Source organism: Saccostrea echinata, unplaced genomic scaffold, assembly GCF_033153115.1.
Source record: "Saccostrea echinata isolate AGI-Se365-2 ecotype Australia unplaced genomic scaffold, CSIRO_AGI_Sech_v1 ptg000012l, whole genome shotgun sequence".
Classification (NCBI taxonomy): Eukaryota; Metazoa; Mollusca; class Bivalvia; order Ostreida; family Ostreidae; genus Saccostrea; species Saccostrea echinata.
In genome coordinates this window covers 13686099-13707165 of record NW_026889761.1, presented here as the reverse complement: position 1 = coordinate 13707165, position 21067 = coordinate 13686099, and the positions used below count along the sequence as shown (strand labels likewise).

Here is a 21067-nt window from a genome sequence, read left to right as displayed (position 1 = left end):
ACACATATGTATATCAATCATTCAGCAATGCTCATATATATTGCCTATTCCTGAATAAGATTCTTATAACATTATATATTATAGCTAGATAAACTTGATATATACACACCTTTATATGACACAAAACACTAGCTGTAGCCTTCAATTCAACATCCAGATATATCGACGACGTTTTACCAATTAACAATAGTTATTTTCATTCTGATGTCGACTCGATATAACCCAGTGAAATTGAAATAAAAGACACCGCAGAGTCTGTCACATCTGTTTCATATGTCGCTGTTTTACTGACTATAGACAATAAAGGCCAATTAAAAACTAAATTGTATGACAAACGAGATGTCTTTAGATTTTCAGCTTTCCTTTTTTATATAGTAATATTACACTATTACTTGTTTATGGTATTTATGTCTCCCAACTTATTCGCTACTATAGAGCTTGCTCTGAGAACGATCAATTTTTAATGCGAGACAAGCTACTCACTGATAAGTTGATGTTACAGGGATTTCAACAGCCTCGTTTTAAGTCAGCATTTCGTAATTTTCATGGTCGTTATAATGACCTTGTTAGCAAATATAACCTATCATTGGATCATATTTTGGCTGACTTGTTTCATACCAATTGATAGGCCTTTTTTTGTACTGAATTGACTACGGATAGTTCCGTCTACCTGATCAATACATAGGGCTAACGGCGGGTGTGACAGGTCAACAGGGGATGCTTACTCCTCACAGGAACCTGATCCCACCTCTAGGATTTCCAGGGGTCCGTGTTTTATGCCCTTTTTACATATTTGTATTATTTATGGATTTTTTTTAGATCGATCACTGTTCGTTATCTTTACCTTTAACATTCACCCCCCCCCCCCTTCTCCCACCCTCCAAAAAAAATAAAAAAAAAAAATAACAAACCCAAAAAAAATAACGAAGTGTTTAGAGATTCATTATGTATAAAGTGGTGCTTATCTTTCCAGAATTATTTTTTTTTTGGTCTAAACATGGTATGAAGAAAATTTGACACAGTTGATGAAAAGAGCAATAATTTATTATCACAACATAAAATAATTATGGAGAGGGCTAAAAAGCTCAGCCTGCTGCCCAATTACATTCACTATTGTGAATAAATTATTCTATAAATTTGAATAAAATAATAAATATGAGGTATTTCTAAATAATATTTAGTGTCATACATATTAATAAATTCATATAAGAAAAAAATAATTATAAAACGCTGAATGTCCTTAGAAAGAAGTACAAGTAAAATATTTTATACATGAAACGCCGCCGAAATATGGCTAAAATACTACCGAAACAGTATAAATCAAACATCATCACATGTAACGTTTAATGTCTATTTTTAAACGGCAGATCAACATCCCTTTTATTTGTTGATCAATACGTTTGAATAAGATGAAGAAAAAACAACTTCCGATTCATTCCCCAGAAAATAAAAATGGTAGTGCTTTCCCAAGATGATCATTTCCCTGATACTTATTTTTAGATTAAAGTCATTTCAATCAGTTCCACGTCATTTTCATTTGAAAGGTCGATAATTTCCGGCGGAAGAGTTTGTTTTCTCATCAAGCTCAACAGTGCCCTGAACAGATTGTTCACGTCCTCCCACGATCTGACCTCTCTAACGGAAACCCTATCATCAACCTGTTCAAACTGTAATTTCTTTCCTTGGAGAACGATGAAGACATAACGGATACCGTCTGTCAGAATATTAAAAAGAGGCGTGTTTATAACTTGGGCAGTGTCTTTTTTATCAAGGTGTTCAGTTTGAAGTACACAGAGTTGTACAATCGCCTGCGCTATAGACTCTTGGCACAGAGATCCTGCGCTCTTTGCTTCTACCGCTCCGACAACATCCCCATCTGAATTTACTATTCTGTAGTCAAATCTGGACATAGGGAGGAAAACACAGTTTACATTCTTTTCAATTTCGATCGACAGACCCATATATGCACAGAGAGGGAACATGATTTCATTTAAAACTAATCTCGCACCGATTTCAGTACTGCACAGGGAGATAAAATTTAAAGTTTCATCAGTTTTTTCTACATTTTGTTTGACATTAGAAGAAGCAATTGTCATTCTGTATTTAAAGTCTTCGATTATCTTGTCTAATATGACATCGTGGTTGTCAATATGTTCTCTCAACTCCAACTTTTCCACACAGCTCTTAAAACTGAAGTAGCGAGATAATAAAACAATATTCCACTGAGAGCACGGTAAGTCGAAGTCGTCTTTTTTATTCGCCATTCTTGCAGACTTTGTAAAACTATTCCTCGCTCTTTTTCGTCGTCTCTGTACAGTGTACTTGTCAGCTTGTGGATCCATATGAGCAACAACACTGAACTTCGTGTTGTCTAGAGGTCTCTTGTTTTTAATCGCAGGATAAAGTTTTCCTCCATTTCGTCTTTGTTTGACTTTCAAATTACATGTATTTAAGAATGTTCCACGCTGCTTAACAAATTGAAAAGTGTCCGACGTTATAGGATTTTTAGTAAAGATTCCTGGGTCACTAGTGCAAGGCTCATCGTCACTGATTTCTATCGGATAATCTCTGGAATTTTCATTGGTTTCATTAATTTTAGAGAAAGAAGGTTTCGCAGCAGATATACATGTAAAACTAACACCCTCGTCTTCTTTACTTATGTCTTCATTGATAAGCTGATCACAAACTCCTATTCCAACCTGTTCCAACACCACAGAAGGGGCTTTATTTTGCTGAATTGCAGTGTCCTCCTCAGCTTTGGGTTTCTTTATTTTTATACTATAAGGTTTTTCTTTCATGAGTTTAATGGCAAATTCTTGAGACAAACACTCGTTTCCTTTCTTTTTATCACAAATTTTGATGGTACGGCCATTTTTGATCTTGCGCCTAGATGGCAGAGGATGTAAAAAGTTTTTCCAGTTTACTTGATTTTCTACAAAAATACAAAACCATCGCTTAATGGTAGAGTAAGTAACATACCAGTGTACTAAGATATTGATAAACAACGTTAACGTATATTAATGTCATATCACAAAAAACCTTCATAAACATAGGCATATCCGGTCGGATTTTTTTAAAGTTAGCACCCCTCCCCCATCGACTAAAACTTCATGGATTGGAAAGACCCACTTGATTTATTAAAAAAAATCTGTATGTGGTGACAGGTGATTGCAACCTTACTGTCATGCTCCATACATCAACCTTGATATTTTAGCTACTTGGGACAAAACTGTTAAAAAGAGCTTACACTGATCACTAATACAGAAAGTGCCAAATATGCAACCTTACCATAGGTATTCCAAATTAACATTTACATGTACAAATTGAAAACCCAGTGTGTGTGTGTGTGTGTGTGTGTGTGTGTGTGTGTGTGTGTGTGTGTGTGTGTTTCAAATCGGTAAAGCATTCCAAAAGCACCGGGAAAAAGGGGGAGTTTCGATAAGGCCGTTTTTCGGCCCCTCACGAAATTTTATGAAATTTTGATATTTTGTAGAAAAACTCCATATTTTCCTAAAAATATGAAAATAATTTATGTTACGCATTTTCCGGTCACGTGATAATTGAAAATTTAAGTATACCCCCTTTCGTATATATTTGGTGTAGACATTTTTAATAGGGGGACAGTGGATTTTTTAACCGTAAAAATCGTAAATGAAATAGGATAGAAAAGAATAAAGATTTCAGCAAATTTTTTTTTACGGAAAATGGTATTTATTTTATGCGAATGTTTTTTTAAGGTGCGATATTTTTCTGGTGTGTTAAATGTTACTTTCCTTTAAAAGAGGCTGAATTTAACTTATAAAAGGTAAACATATATAGAAGGTTTTAACATCATAATTAATCGACAGTTTATACATAAACTTTATAATCAATATTTAACATTTTTCCAAACGAAAAATGAAAAAAAAGATGTGTAGACATGAGATAGGTAAATGTAAAAACGTCATATACAGGTATATGCAATACCTTTCATCAATGAGTTTATACAACTACATATTTTATAAAAATATACCTTAATACCATAAAATTGAAATTAAATAAAATGATTTGAAATAAAAAGATTAAAAAATAAATACAACTTTATATACATACATAAATAAAAAGTTTATTTAAAAGCATCATATCGCTACGTAAGCCGGTACATTGTAGGTGCAAGGCAAGAAAATATTTTATCTGGCGGCCGCCGCATAATTATTCGGCAGCCGCTAGAAAAATATATCTGGCGGCTGCCAAATAACTGATGGCGACCAGAAACTTATCTGGCGGCCGCCACATAAATAACTAGAAGCCGACAAATATAGACATGTAATCTAATAACACATTAATTTAAAGTTATGAGGTGAAGACCTTATAAAGTGAATTTTTGTATAATGTGTAGATTTGAAGTGCTAATAAGGCAGGAAACTCCCAGATTTAGGTACAAACAGAAGTTGTAGATGTCGTTAAAGGCAGAGATTTTAAGCACCGCCTTCAAAAATACCTGGTATGTGTACCTCTGTCAATCAAGTGCATTAAGGTACATCATTGGGTGCTACAATTTATTTGGCAAAAACACTATAATTTTATCTGCCAGCCGCCAGATACTTCAATGGCAGGCGCTAGAAACTTACCTGGCGGCCGCCAGATAATATATTTTTTTTTTACCAAAACCCTACCCCACCTACCGGCTTCAGTATATTAAGTTGCTTCATCAACTCTAGTCACTTCTAATTTAGAGAGTTTTTGAATTCATTATATATGATTTGCTAGTCCAGAGCGCAGTTCAAAATACATGTGTAAACGCCAAAGATATGTGTTTAATCCTTAATCAGGCAGACATATGCGCCTAGACACCCAGACTTACCCTATATCAACCACACAGGCATATATGGGCGCTTCTGTAGTACGTTGGAGTGTGGATTTCTATTTACAAGAAAGTCAAAAATATAACTATGCATGATAAATAACGTTAAGGAATGGACTTGCTCTAAAACTTATTTTTTGTTCAGTCCTTCGGAAAATGTAAGAAAGATCCAGCATTTGAACCATGTCCAGTAGTGTGCAATCCTAGATGCATCATCAGTGCAAGTTTGGTCACGATAGGGCTTATAGTTACATAAGAATGAGACCCGCTTCAAAATCTTTAACCTGCTCACTCATTATGGAAATGTAGGTTATATCCAGCATCTGAAGCAAGTCTAGTAGTGTGCATCCGTAGATGCATCACGAAGCAAGTCTGGTCAACAAGTGCTTACAGCTGTTCTGCTCCAAAAACTTAAACCTGCTTTTAAAAATATTTACCTGGACATTCTATTCTTTGACTAAAAATCCAGCATCTGAAACCTGACTGGTGACAAGGAAACACGCTGGATCAGGTGACTCTGATTAATATATGGACTAGATACACTTGAAAAAAAAAATCAGCTTCAAAAACGTTTACCTGGAACACCGATGCTGACGGTATTACAAAAGCTCCCCCAACTTCGAGGAGGTGAGCTAAAAATGTGACGTTAACGTTATAGTTGGCGACAAAAAAAGTATCGAAATGAAGATAGGATACGATAATGTTTTCTCTTGTTAATATAATCGAGAATCCTCTTTGATATAAAAAAAAATATGCTACTTTTGGCTTAGTATTCTAACACAGAGTCAGATCAAGAAACCAGGAGCTTCTAATTTTAGATATGCAAATTTTATGCAATTTTCAATTTTTGGATATGAAGTGCACACGCGACACTCATCATATTTCAAGAAATTAGTATGCAGAGTATATCTAACTATTGAGCAAATTTAGGTGAGTGTCCCTCATGCACTTCATATTCTAAATATCGATTTATAAATGCCACCCTCTTATATTTTCCCATAAGCCTAATGTTAACCGATCTGAGGGTACATCTAAGTATTATCAGCTACGGTGAGAATTCATCTCATATTAACTTTTGAAATATAAATAACAAAAGTTAACATATTTATCTTGAATTCTAAACTAGTTTTGAAAAAATAAATTGAAATTTATTTTCATGAAAAAAAGTGGGCCGCTGAGCGGCCTTATCGAAACTCCCTCTTTAATTCAGGAAGTGTGGTGAATGGTACAATATTGCAGGACTGTTGGGCAACTGGGAGGAGAATATAGTCTCCTCCTGTGACACCTCTTATGATGTACATTAAAGATTAAATAATAGTCTGTATTAACATTAAAGCATCTTAAAAGCACATCTGTAGACATCCATCAATACTTTAATGTAAAATTACTTTTCACAAAAATTTCATTTTTTCCTTTCTCGTAAAACTTATGCCCATTTCCCTCAAAGTTCAAACCTTACAATTTTCATAAAAAAACAATGAATTTTTGAAAAGTTATTTTTCAATATAAACCTCAGCCAAATATATATATATATGGCCTAAATAATTACTGATAGTGCCACTTTTTACTGATAATTTCTGATATTTACTGATATTATACTGTTGGTACTGAGAATTTCTGATATTTGCTGATATTTTTACTGTTTTTACTGATAATTGCTGTTGGTTCTGATAATTACTGATATTTACTGTCGTTTTTACTGTGGGTTCTGATAATTACTGATATTTGCTGAGAGTTACTGTTGGTACTGAGAATTGCTGATAATTACTGAGATTATTTTCTAAGTTCATGAGATGCAAAAAGAGACTGGGGTGGATGGATTAAATAAATCAAATAAATTAATTTAATTTAATAATTTATTTTTTATAACTTATTTTAAGCTGTAAGAATTTAGAATTTGTTACTTGAGTGACAGCAGGGGAAGTATGCATTTTTTCTCATGAAATTTTTTTTTAATAATCATATATTTGAATTTAATTTCTCTTTCCGTAAGAAGATTGTACCTGCCCCCCCCCCCCCCCACCACACACACACACACATTTCATCCTGTTTCTTAGTTCTTAAAGGACTTATCGCATGATTTCTCAGAAATCTTAATTTTATGAAAAATATTATCTACAACCTTGTTTATTAAAATTCTGAATACAATAAACGTTGTTGAAAGCGTATTTTAATAGATATTGAGAGTTGAAATTCAAATACGGCAATATGCATATTTCAGTCGGATTTCGGCGAATTACTGCTCTGACGTCATAGGCGACAATTCAGTGATAGAGAGATGAGAAGTTAGACACTATTTACGGAGTTATCAACGACAAATGCAGCTTATTATGAAAAAATGCTGATAAAATTAATTCCTAATGTGATTTTCAATTACTATAGAAACATTAACTAGTTCTAAGGTGTAAGAATTTTGAGATATTTTCGTTTTTTTATTCGAAACAGGTCTGATTACGGCAATGTTTCGTGATCGGAAAATTATTTTTCAAGACCGCCATCCTTTACAAAACATATGAAGGCATACTTGCTTGAATTAATATTATGTTAAAAACGAAGAATAACAAAGTTATGTAATTTGAATTTGTGAATCAAATAAGTTCATACATGTGATAAAATGACAAATTATCAAATTGTATTGTTATGGCGAGTTTCTTCGTCTTCGCCGCGTCTCCCTCGCTATCGTCGCTGCTATTTTTACAAATTGTTAACGGATTTTTCAGATTATTTCTTGCTGACATTTCTAAAATATAAGGTTGGATAATAAAAATCATATCTATAAAATCAGTGATTTGGTCGTCCATAACGCAGAAAATTCAGGTTGTATCGCGTATATTTTAGTAAGATTTACGTGAAGAGCTGATCAGCCATTGTCGCCTTTGACGTCACAGGGTCACGTGATCGCTATCTAATTAACTTAGATTTTTAATTCAGGTGTTTTCATTTGGGTCAATAATTGGTTAATTACTGCGATTTATCAGCAGTAAAAACACAAAATTTATAAACTGAGGTCATAAGGAACGTTTTACACTTTTAATCTCAAATAATTTAGAAACATGCGATAAGTCCTTTAAGGAATTACTTGTATTATTTCAATCGATGAAGTAGGCCTAAAAAGGACGTAACAAATCACGTTCAATAAAACCGATTGAAAAAAAACTGGATTCATATTTAATATATACATATAGTGCGGTGATGTTGGACATGGAGATCATCTAAGGTTCGGATGGGAATGTATAAACCGCGGTTTTCTGTCACAGTAGGTGCTACCACAAAAAGGATTCCTCAGTGATCAATTAGTACAGAGTCACGAGAAAGATCTCTCTCTGCTCATTGTCCCTAATAATGCAGAGTACAGACCGGAATTTGCATGAGAAAGATTTCTCTTTGTGTTTGGTAAAAAATGCCGCCCAGTACATGTGAAAAGTTGAACACGGAAGATCCCGCCACCGATTTATGAACATATAAATGTACATGTAACTGCAGCGCACAGGTCGAAATTAACAGCTTTTAACAGGCAAATAATGGCGTCACAATATGAGTGAAAAGTTATCTAAAGAACACATGAAAAAAAAAAGTTCATTTTCAATGCGATACAATGTACTATAGTTATTTGTTTTAAAAAATTCTTGATCCGCCGCACCCAAGTATTATAAGAGATTGGATCAAAGTAAGTCAAGATCGATTCAACACCAGTCCGTACACACATTGTAATGGTTTTAACGTTTTCTACAGCATTACAGATTTTCATCGGCAACATGTACACTTAGTTCAAAACCTTTACTTGTTTACAAGACACATACAGTATAATATTGTTTCTCGAATACATTGATCATGTTTCCATTTGTGTCGTCAAAAATATTTTTAAAAAATAGAGATTTTCCATGGACAGTTAGTAAAAACAACCAATGGGAAAAAAATAAATGTTCGATACACATAGAAACTCAGCGTAATTATTTCATATCCGAAGAGAAGAAATCATAATTCATGTACAATTTTGACTGAACATATTCAGAGACATATATTATCCTTAAAATAAATAAAATTAATTTAAATGCTAATGTTTATATGTTTTAATTGCTGGTTATCTTAAAACGGGCTAATTACACGAAGAAACTTAACCAGAAGTTTGTAGCAAATAAGTTTTGAAAGGGGGGGGGGGAGCACGCGCGATCTATAATCAATAAGTGTCTTATTTAGGGCTGAGTCTCTTCAGTGAAAAAATATTTCTATGATTTTTGCAGAAGGGTGGACATTTACATGTGTAAATGAGGACATACTGTACAAGTAAAATGCACACGGAAGTATAGTTGATTTGTTAACTTCAGGAAAACAACAGATCTGAAATATTTTTATACAAAGTTTAGCGTGTTGTTGGAGTTAATAGAAACAAGACAAGGTCATTTAACAAAGAATCAGCATGTTTGATATCAGTATGGACTATTTCTAACTTAATTGACAAACTATCCCTCATTAACAGTTATACTGTGACTTATTTTCCTGTTGCACTTAGCTCATTAAATTCATCAGAATATTAAAAATTACATGAAAAAGTTCAAAATCTTGTTCGATTTACCACAAAAATATTTTATTAATCCCAAATGTTAAAAGTATATTTTGTTTGATTACTGTTAAACACAGTGACGGGGATCTAGGACTTCAAGGGTATTGTACACAAACGGAAGCGCTGTGATGTACACTGTACGTCCCTGCTGTATATATATATATATATATATATATATATATATATATATATATATATATATATATATATATATATATAAGACACGGCGAGTGAGAGAGAGGGGCACTCGGCGGCCGGGACTCGCCGGATATCACAAACAGCCAGTTACGCAACGACGAAGTGACAGGTGGATTCAAAAATTCCTTCATTTGCGTAAAAAGAACAGAAAGAAAACAATTACATGAAAAATAAAGAATTTAAATGTATCCAAATATGATGTTATCAACACGATGCTTGTGAAATGGAACGTTTAAACTAAAATTCTAGAGGGAAAAAATACTTCTATTTTTTAATTAAGAATGCCTCTTTTCAAAAGAACTGAATTAATTTTAATACATATAAACATATAGATAAATGAATGAAAAAAAATGTTTATCCTTGAAAAAGTCTATTTCGGGGTATAGGTGAAATAATTTATTTTTATCTAAACTAGGCCTAGGATCCGGGATGTATTAAAAAAAAATGCAGTGTCAAGCTTCATATTTATGTGGTTCTAATCCTTTTATTTTCCTCGAGGTTGGGTACATGTTATTGTGCATTTCATATTTTAAGGCAGAAATGGGGAATATAATAAGCAGATTCTTAAAATGAATATTTATTATCACGGGGTGGCGGGAGTACATTTTTTTTCTGGTTTTAAAATACTTATTAATATAATTTAACATTACATCTAAGAAATGTTTTATTATTAAGACATTTACTAAATATCAAGGTATAGACTCAATATAGACGTACATGTAGCTTAAGAATAATGCCGGGACCAGCACACACCTGTTGCATGTAATGGACTAATTGGAAGGAAATTTATAATTCTATTTTAAAAACAATTTACATCAGGCACCGTTGTGATTAATGAAAATAAATACCTATCATTTGATTTATTACTTTTCCGAGACTTGTAAGTAGTCTTGAATATCTTCAAAAAGAAAAAAATAGATCGGAATATTGCCTTTTTCTCTCAATTTACATCTGAAAGCATATTTCTTTCAGATATAAATAACATCCTCTTTCTTTGTTTGAATTTGAGTTAAAAAATTGTTTAACACGCCCGTGGGAAGCGAGAAAGAGGAAACGACGTCCAAATAATTTTACTGCAATTCTTCCATCAACGATCATTTACAGTAATGCGTATGTCTTCTAAAAACGTCCAGTTCTTTTTTGTGTTTTCTCTTTCTTTTTGTTTTTAATGGTTTTATTTTTTATTACTTAGTAATGCATTAATTTTATTTATTTAAATTTCTTTTGGCTTGTCAAGAAATTCTGAAACTGCTTTCAACAGAACTTTTTTAAAAGTGTAACAACTACTGTATTGAAAAATAATGAGGACAAGCTTTAAAGGGCTATTTTTAAATAATTACTATTATTGAAACAGCTAGAGTTTAAAAAGTCTTTGAAAAAAGCTTTATCTTCCATTTATTTTTCTTTTTTTCCTGAAATCATTTTATAAAATAAGAACGATTCTTAACGATTTTAAACAGATTTTCTTTCCTCAGTCTTCCTTTCAACCAATTCCTCTCCCTTTCTAGAGAGTGTTAGGCTTGTTTTAACATCTTCTGGGTTCAGAGAAATAATCTCAGTAATTATCAGCAATTCTCAGTACCAAAAGTAACCCTCAGCAAATATCAGTAATTATCAGAACCCACAGTAAAAATGACAGTAAATTTCAGTAATTATCAGAACCAACAGCAGTTATCAGTAACAACAGTAAAAATATCAGCAAATATCAGGAATTCTCAGTACCAACAGTATAATATCAGTAAATATCAGAAATTATCAGTAAAAAGTGGCACTATCAGTAATTATTTAGGCCAGTAGGGAAAACAGTTGTACTTTTGCATCAACAGATCCAAAAATATTTCTTCCATGTATGGACATGAATCAACAAATTTCCAACTTTAATCACTAAAAAAAAGGATTTATTCAAGCATGTTCAGAATGTAAGGTGTATTCTGTCTGATCCATGGTTACATGCTGACCTCTTGTTTTTCAATTATTCGAGAATATCTGCATTTATCCTTCTAAAAAACAATACCTTTGAATTATGCTAGTTTTCAAATCATTTTCACAAGAATAACCATTGTCTTATGGATATGTTTTTTTTTAGTAAGAGGGTATCCAATCCACGGTGAATTCATCCAACAAAACCAAAATGAAAATCTGTTTTTACAGACACAATGTACCATGTACAATTGCCAGTATGCACACATGGTATCTTTTTTCTAAAATTGCTATAAATGCCACAACATATATTTTTATAGAATATACCACAACAATCAAAATTATCAGTAGTGACCCACATGGTGCAGTAGTTAGAGTGTTTGCTCTACAGTTGCTGTGTAAGGAGTTAATCCTTAAATTGAGGGTTCAAATCCCACTGCAGGACATGGAGACCAGTCCTTCAGATGAGACCATATAAACCGAGGTCCCATGTTGCAGTAGGTGCTGGCACGAAAAAGATCCTTCACTGCTCAATGGCCCTAAGTGCAGAGTATAGGTTAAAAATTGCAGCCCTCCTTCGGCAAGTGGAGGTGTCTCCATGCGAGTGAAAAAAATTTCAAGAGGGACAAACAATAAATAAATAAACAAAAATAAAATTATCAGTTTCAAAGAGATTAGTTTTCTTGACAACCTTAACAAAAAGATCCTCTCTGCTCAAAGTAAAATGTTCCATATATCATGATAATTGCTAAGCATTCATATCTTAATCCTTTCATGAAATACTTTCTCCACATTTGAGAAATCATTTTAGTATATACAGAGGAAAAAAAATGTTTATCATACCAATTTCGTCACTCTCCATCATCCAACTGGACTGCTGTCATATGCTTCATGTAGTTCACTGTTGATGATTTCACCAATCACTTTTAAAAACATATTGGATGTAATGGTGGCATCAATAATTTAATCCTAATTAACACATTTAATAAAGTTACCATTATGTTGATACATTAATTTTTAGAAATCCTACACTGCAACTGCCTGACCTTGTTGATTATGATATTTAAAGATGTGTCAAGCAAATTGAGAAGCTGAATTAAATTAAACAATTTCATAATTCTATAAAATGGATATATACATTGAAGGTTTCCCATGGTAACAGAATAAATTCAAAAAATAAAAATAAAAATATTTATTTAAATTATTTCTGTGAAATGATATTCATATTCTTTCATGAATGTGTTATCCTTACTTTCATAGATCAGAAGACAGACAAATTTGCAGATATTTATTTCCTGTTTTGACTTTTGAACTGTTTTGATCTGCTGTTTACATATAGCTAACATAATCATCTTGCCTTTCCAAAGGTAGAAATATTTTAATTTTGACTTGATTAAATAAACTCTCTATCCTGTAAGATGACGTTCAATACTCACAATACTTCCCTTTTCATACAAAAAAGTTACGATTATCGACTCCTCGGATCCTCCCTTTTTTCCAGGAAGCCAGCAAATGTCACAGGAAGAGCTTTGCGCTATAAAACTTATAAAGTTGAAACGGCGTAGTAAACAAATTTCCGGATAAAGTGATCTGCGTCTCTTTAAAAGGAATAATTGCAAACTAGTGAAACTACATATACAAAGTTCATTTAGTGTGATTTTATCAGGCGCCCTTTTAAGTGTAGTATATAAAAAGTATTTTCTGATATTAGAGGAGATGATTTTATGACTAAAAAAAATCGAATTTTAGATATTTAAAACAATCAAACAAATCTTTTTTTTTTATTTTGGTCAATTGATATCGCAAAATAAAAGGATTTTGGCTTTGTGATATCTAAAAATCATTTTTTTGATACCAAGAAATTCTGCTTTTTTTATGTCAAAAGAACTATTCTTATGATATCAAACATTCAACTGACAATATAACGGTTCATAATTTGAATCATTTTAAAACTATCTACAGACCTTGCAAGTAAAATCGTACCAAAATTGTTTCAACAAAAGTACATATATGTAATGCACAGTCTATCAAGTTACCTGAGTCACTCAGGTGGCCTATTGCTGTCTATCGTGCGTTAATATCTGAAATTTTTTAGCTTCTGTAGAACCGCTGAACCAATTTTGGCATATAGCATCTATTGCTGAACAGAAGGGGAACAAAAAAAAATGTGAATTTCATGGTCCCTGTCCCCCCTTGGGCCTGAGAGGTGGGACCAGCGGCGGATCCAGGAATTTCATAACGGGGGGGGGGGGCGCAGTAGAAGGCAGGGGTCTGCGGGGTGCATTGAAGCCCCCAGCTGGTCCAGGGTAAAGCCCTGGTAGGGGTCCGGGGGCGAAGCCCCCGAAAACCGTTGAGTTCTAACGAATAAGAGGTGTTTTCCCCTTGATTTTAGGATAATAGAAACAAAATGTCCAAAAAAAAATCAAACGGGAGGGGGGGGGGGGCACACCCGGCGCGCCGGCGCTGGATCCGCCTTTAGTGACTTAAAACCATCAAAATCAATGCAATCTTCAAAATTCATTTTTACTCGTGGACATTAAGCAGATAAAGTGCATGTATGATTGTAATAAGCATTTAACACTCGCCCAAAACTATGAAATTTATGGCCCCTGGGTCAGGAGAACTGGAGATGGGGTAGGGCTTTTTGATCAGTGAAAATGCATACATTCTTTTAAAAGTTTCTTCTCTCCCCCTGTATATTTAGCAGACAAACTAAGAGCATAGTTATAATGAGCAAGGTTACCTCTTCCAAAAATTCAAATTCGGAATTTTTTGGCCCCTGGGCCAGGGGTTCTGGTGTTAGGGCGGGCTCTATATATTTAAAATTATACAGTGAAAATGCATCATTTCTTTGAAAATCTTCTTCTTTAGCAAACAAACTAAGTACATGATTATGATGAGCGAGAATGCTTCTCCAAAACTGTTCGGTCACAGCACCGTAGTAGTAGGGCGTTTCCTTCGTGATAGGGAGGCCGGGGTAAAACTCTCCTTCGCCGCGCTGCGTCAAACCTAAGACGTGCATGCAAACATAGGTGGTGACCTTTCCTGCACTAGAAATGAAAGTCACGGTTCATTCAGATGAGACCTTAAAAACCGAGGTCCCGTGTCACGGTAGGCGTTGGCACGATAAAGAATCCTCACTACTCAATGGCTCTGAGTGCCGAGTATATATGTAAATTTGCAGCCCTCTTCGGTATATGGTGACTTGATTCTCTATGTGAGTGAAAAATTCTCGAATGGGACGTAAACAATATACAATCAACCAATCTTCAAAAACTGAAATTCATGGCCCCTGGGTCTGGTGTTAGGACGGGGCTCTGTTGATCATCTAGTAAAATGCATTAATTCTTTAAAAACCTTCTTCTTTGCCCCTGGTTATTTAGTAAACAAGCTAAGTGTTTGGTTGTTATAAGCAAGGATGTTTCGTCCCAAATTGTAAAATTCGAGGCCCTTGGGTGAGGGGATGTGGTGTTAAGGTTGGGCTCTATTGATAATATAGTGAAAATGCATTAATTCTACGAAAATCTTCTTCTCTGCTCCTGGGTATTAATCTTTATTCCTGGACATCAAGAGGTCAAACCGAATAGCATTAAGCCCTCTATCAAATTGTGAAATTCATGGCCCAGGGTCAGGGTTTTTTTGGGGTTAGGGTGGTTCTCTAATTATAATTCTAATTATAATATAGTGAAAATGCATTAAATTCTAAAATTTTCTTCTCCCCTCCTGTATAGTAAGCAGATAAACTAGGTGCGTGGTTATCATGAACAAGGGGCCTCTTCCAAATTTGTGAAATTTGTGGCCTCAAGGGTTTTATATTAGGGCAGGGCTTTATTGATTATAAAGTGAAAATGCATTAATTCTTTGAAAATTTTCTTCTCTGCTCCTGGGAATTAATATAAGCAAACAAAGTAAATGCATGTTTATGATGAGTAAGGGTGCCTCTTCCAAAATTATGATTTTCATGCCCCATGGGTCAGGGGTCCAGGTGTTAGGAAGGGGCTCTATTGATCAGACCCGTAGAACGGGGAGAAGGGGGGGCTGGGGGGCCTTCCCCCACTTTTTCTGAGTATAGTATTTTGCTGTAGTAAAGTTTCCCTTAGATGCTGGATGCCCCCCCCCCCCTACTTTTTGTTGCTCTAAGGTCGAGACTGGTCACAGTAGCCTAAGGTAGTGGTAGGACGTTCGCTTTGTAATCGGAAGGCCCGGGCTCGATTCCCATTCGTCGCGCCGCGTCAAACCTAAGACGTAAACATAGATAGTGACTGTTCCTTCGCCAAGCGCCCGGCACTAGAAGTGGAAGTCACGGGTCTTTCGGATGAGACCTTAAAAACCGAGGTCCCGTGTCAGGGTAGGCGGTGGCACGATAAAGAACCCTCACTGCTCAATGGTCCTGAGTGCCGGGTATAGGTCTACATTTGAAACCCTTCACCGGCATACGGTACCGTCTCTATATGTCAGGTATCGACATTAACGGTTGTCCGATTGCCCGGGACAGCTAAATTCTCAGTTCGGACAAGTGAAACTGTCAACTTACTTGTCCGATCGGGCAAGTGAATTTCTCTGATAGAAATGTATACTGGTATCTAGTTTACATTAATTATAAATAAAACAAGATGTGTTTGTGAAACACTGATGCCCCCGTATGGCAGCTTATGGCGAAGGTTAAAGTTTCTCAAATCCAAGTCAAAATCCAGGCCAAAAGATAAAAAATGTTGATATCCAAAGAAAGATCTTGTCTCGAGGAATATACCTGTGAAATTTGAAAGACCTAGATACAACTGTTCAAAAGTTATGGCGAAGGTTAAAGTTTTTTAAATAAAAGTCAAACGTCTAGGTCAAGGTCAAAGTGGTTGGTATCCAAAGGAAGATCTTGTCACAAGGATTACATATGTGAAGTATGAAAGCCCTAGCACCAACCATTCAAAAGTTATGGCCAAGGTTAAAGTTTTTCAAAAGTAGGTCAAACTCCTAGGTCAAGGTCAAAGGGTCAAAGTGGTTGGTATCCAAAGGAATGTCTTGTCACAAGGATTACATATGTGAAGTATGAAAGCCCTAGCATCAACCATTCAAAAGTTATGGCCAAGGTTAAAGTTTTTCAAAAGTAGGTCAAACTCCTAGGTCAAGGTCAAAAGGTCAAAGTGGTTGGTATCCAAAGGAAGGTCTTGTTACAAACATACAATTAATCAATCTAAGATCGAGCACTGGCAAATTCCAGGATTTGGACAGTTAATTAGTTGTTTTTTTTCGCCTTGTCAGATTATTTTGGGAAGTTCCCCCCCCCCCCCAACAGACACACATTTTAAGTCTACTGGTCAGAGACAAGAAGAGGTTATGCGATAGCAATGTGTCCGTCCTCTGTCTGTCTAGCTGTCCATCTGTCTGTTAGCAATTTTTCAAAATGCTACTCCTCCTACAGTTTGGTCCGATTTCAATATAACTTGGCACATAAGTAGACTACACAAAGATACATAATTCTGATATCGGTTTTTGATCTCGATGGACGGTGATGCCATGGTTACCAAAAATAGACATTTCTGTGAAATACATTCAAAACGCTACTCCTCCTACAGTTTGTTTGTTTGTTTATTGTTTAACGTCCCTCTCGAGAATTTTTCACTCATATGGAGACGCCACCACTTTCCGGTGGAGAGCTACAAATTTTGAGCTATACTCGGCACTTAGGGCCATTGAGCACTGAGGGATCTTTTTCGTACCAACACCTTCTGCGACACGGGACCTCGGTTTATACGGTCTCATTCGAAGGACTGGTCTCCATGTTCCACAGTAGGATTCGAACCCGCGACGTAAGGATCAACTCCTTACTCCGCGACTCTAGAGCGAACGCTCTAACCACTGCGCCACGCGGGCGACTCCTACAGTTTGTGTCTGATTTCAAAATTACTAGGCACACAAGTAGACTACAGTTCGATACATAATTCTCTTATCAGTTTATGATTTCAATGAACGGTGTTGCCATGGTTACTAAAAATAGAAATTTCTGTGAAATACTTTCCAAACGCTACTCCTCCTACGGTTTTGGTCTGATTCAATATAACTTGGCACACAAGTAGACTTTACGAAACGAAGATACATAATTCTGTTTATCGGTTTTTGATGTCGATGAAAAGTGATGCCATGGTTACTATAAAATGGAAATAGACATTTCTGTGAAATTCATTCAAAACGCTACTCCTCCTACAGTTTGTGTCTGATTTCAAAATAACTAGGTACACATGTAGACTACAGTTCGATATATAATTCTCTTTCCGTTTTTTTATTTCGATGAACGGTGTTGCCATGGTTACTTAAAACAGAAATTTCTGTGAAATACTTTCAAAACGCTACTCCTCCTACAGTTTCTGTCTGTTTTCAAAATAACTAGGCACACAAGTAGACTACAGTTCGTTACATAATTCTATTTATCAGTTTATGATTTCAATGAACGGTGTTGCCATGGTTACTAAAAATCGTAATTTCTGTGAAATACTTTCAAAACGCCACTCCTCCTACAGTTTGTGTCTGATTTCAAAATAACTAGGACCGTTCACGGTAGCTCAGTCGGTAGAGCGCTGCTTCGTGATCGGGAAGTCGTGAGTTCGAATCTCTGTCGCGACTGACCTAAGTCGATAAAAAATGGGTAGCAACTGTTCCTTCGCCATGCGCTCGGCACTTTGAAGTGAAAGTTGCGGGTCCCTCGGATGAGACCTTAAAAACCAATGTTCCGTGTCAAGGCAGGTGTTTGCACGATAAAGATCCCTCACTGCTCAATGGCCATGAGTGCCGAGTAAAGGTCAAATTTTGAAGCCCTTCACCGGTATAAGGTGACGTCGCTACGTGAGTGAAAAATTCTCTAACGGGACGTAAAACAACATACAATCAATCAAAAAGTAAACTACAGTTCGATACACAATTCTCTTTATCAGTTTATGATTTCGATGAAGATGTTGCCATAGTTACTAAAAATAGAAATTTCTGTGAAATACTTTCAAAACGCTACTCCTCCTACAGTTTTGGTCTGATTTCAAAACAACTTGGCACACAAGTAACTACACTAAGGTACATAATTCTGTATATCGGTTTTTGATTTCGGTAAACGGTGTTGCCATGGTTACTAAAAATAGAAAATTCCGTGAAATCTGCTCTTCCAAAATTGTGAATTTTTTGGCCACTGGGTCAAAGGCCTCTGGAGCTAGGACGGGGCTCTATTGATTATATAGAGAAAATACATTAATTCATTGAAACTCTTTTTCTCTGCTCCTGGGTATTAAGCAAACTATTAATGCATACTCATATTGAGGAAGTGTATCTCTTCCAAAATTGTGAATTCCATGGCCCCTGGGTAAGGCGTTCTGGTGTTAGGGTGGGGCTGTGTTGAATCTATAATGAAAATGCACTGTTTGACAATTTTCTTTGCTTCTGGGCATCTAGGAGGCAGGGTACAAAGTTGTAATAAAGAAGGGTATTTTTACCAGATTTTTGAAATTCTGGATAATTTGGTCAAGTATTCTGGTGCTGGACAGGTCTCTATTAGTTTTTAGTCTACTGAGAGAAGTTATTCCTCTTTGTTGTTCACCTATGATAATTAATTACTGTAAATAATGTAATTGAAAGGTCAATTGAAAAAGAGAATTATACAAGAATTTTTATAATATATAATACAAAAAGTACTTTCAGTTTCATAGTTTCTTATGATCAGGTTGAGTTGTGAATAATAGATATTAAAATCGGTTTTTTAACACAAGGAAATGAATTTTTATTTTGATATAAAAAATTATTTCTTTATATGAAGAAATGGAATTTATTGCATCAAGATTTTTTTTCCTTTTTGAGAAAATACCCCACAAATAGTAATTTAACGGCGCTCCATATTCATGCATAGTTTTCCCCCTTTACAATACAATACAATTAACGCTTCTCCAGTTTTGATTTTACAAAGGAATAAGTCCAAGGAACAAAGAACATTTTGTAGAATTATCATCCCTGTTTTTCAAATATTTCACGGAGCTCGATGTGGATGGTGAGGGTTTATACCTTATACTTCTTTTTATATTTTTTTATTTCAATGCATGCTCTTAAATTAATTTTATAAGTTAGTAATTTACCCTGACCTTATGACCTCAATAAAAAAAGAAGGCATCTATCTCTATAAAGAGGATTCCGCACCAGTTTACTAAGATTTGATGCCAGCCGAAGGGTTCTCAAAATCAGCCCCGTAGCAAAGTTTTGCAAAGTAAAAAGGTTGACAAATTATTATTAAATTATTATACCATGTATGCTGTTTATGAATTAAATCTAACTCATATCAGGTACCGTTAAATCATATCTGGTTACGATAACTCATATCATGGGGTTTTTTCCATTCCTAGCTATTGATCTAATGAAGAAAGAAATACGTATATTGGAACATATGTATTATAATCTTTTAGGGTTATAATGACATAAATAAAATACATCAAAACCGCTTGGCAACTTTGTTTCAGTGGATCTTAGACGCGACAGGTTAGTTTTGTGTGACGAAACTCACAGAATAAAAGTTCTAGCGTCTTTTCAACACTAATTTCAGCCCCAACAGTCCACAGTTAGGCAATATCTCTCCGAAGCAAATGCAAAAAGGCCCTCCAACGCATATCGAAAAGTCCCAATAACGAAATCTTTTTCATATCATTTGGATATGAGTTAGAGCGATTTGTGGCCGTGTACAAGGCTGTCGACCTTTACCCGATTATTAATTGGTATAGAATGAATCCAGAGAGAGAGAGACAGAGAGTAAAATTTTAACAAGAGGCCCATGGGTCATATCGCTCACCTGAGCACATTGGCTATGAAAAAAAGCAAAAATCAGTTCAGTATTGAAAAGTTTACGGGGGGGGGGGTGAATTTTAAACTACCTGATGATACTTTCATATCAATATAACAAATGACTTTGCTGTTCTTGAGCAGAAGATTTTTTCCCATATATTCATTTGTAAAAATTTGATCCCCCATTGTGGCCCCACTCTAACCCCGGGGGCCCTCATTTGAACAAATTTCATTCTACTCTACCCAAGGATGCCTCCATATCAATTTGACTAATCATGGCTTTTCTGTTCTTGAGAAAAAGATTTTTTCCTCAAAATTCCTCTGTAAACTTTGATCACCCATTGTGGCTCCACCCTACCTCCAGGGGTCATGACTTGAACTAACTTGAATCTACACTACCTGAGGATGCTTCCATATAAATATGACCAATCATGGCTTTGCTATTCTTAAGAAGAAGATTCTTAAAGATATTTTCCTATATATTTCTAATGAAAACTTTGATCCCCAATTGTGGCCCCACCCTATCCCTGGGGGTCATGATTTGAACAAACTTGAATCCACACTACCTGAGGATGTTTCCATATAAATATGACCAATCATGGCCTTGCTGTTCTTAAAAAAAAAATTAAAGATATTTTCCTATATATTTCTATGTAAAACTTTGATCCCCCATAGTGGCCCCACCCTATCCCCGGGTGTCATGATTTGAACAAAATTGAATCTACACTACCTGAGGATGCTTCCAT

At 35.1% G+C, this 21067-nt stretch overlaps 1 protein-coding gene across 2 annotated transcripts; it reads right to left on the bottom strand.

Moving 5' to 3' along the window:
• Positions 1 to 1160: 1160 nt before the first annotated feature.
• Positions 1161 to 13012, bottom strand: LOC133185972 (uncharacterized). Of its 2 annotated transcripts, XM_061321257.1 has the most exons (3): positions 12959 to 13012; positions 12366 to 12445; positions 1161 to 2932 (listed from the first exon to the last, which is right to left on the bottom strand). In XM_061321257.1, the coding sequence occupies exons 2-3, from the start codon at positions 12385 to 12387 to the stop codon at positions 1497 to 1499; spliced, it is 1458 nt and encodes a 485-aa protein (XP_061177241.1). In that variant the 5' UTR covers positions 12388 to 12445; positions 12959 to 13012; the 3' UTR covers positions 1161 to 1496. The 2 variants fall into 2 exon arrangements, with proteins under 2 accessions (XP_061177241.1, XP_061177242.1); XM_061321258.1 differs by lacking the exon at positions 12959 to 13012 and having other exon boundaries at positions 12366 to 12461.
• Between the last annotated feature and the right edge of the window lie 8055 nt (positions 13013 to 21067).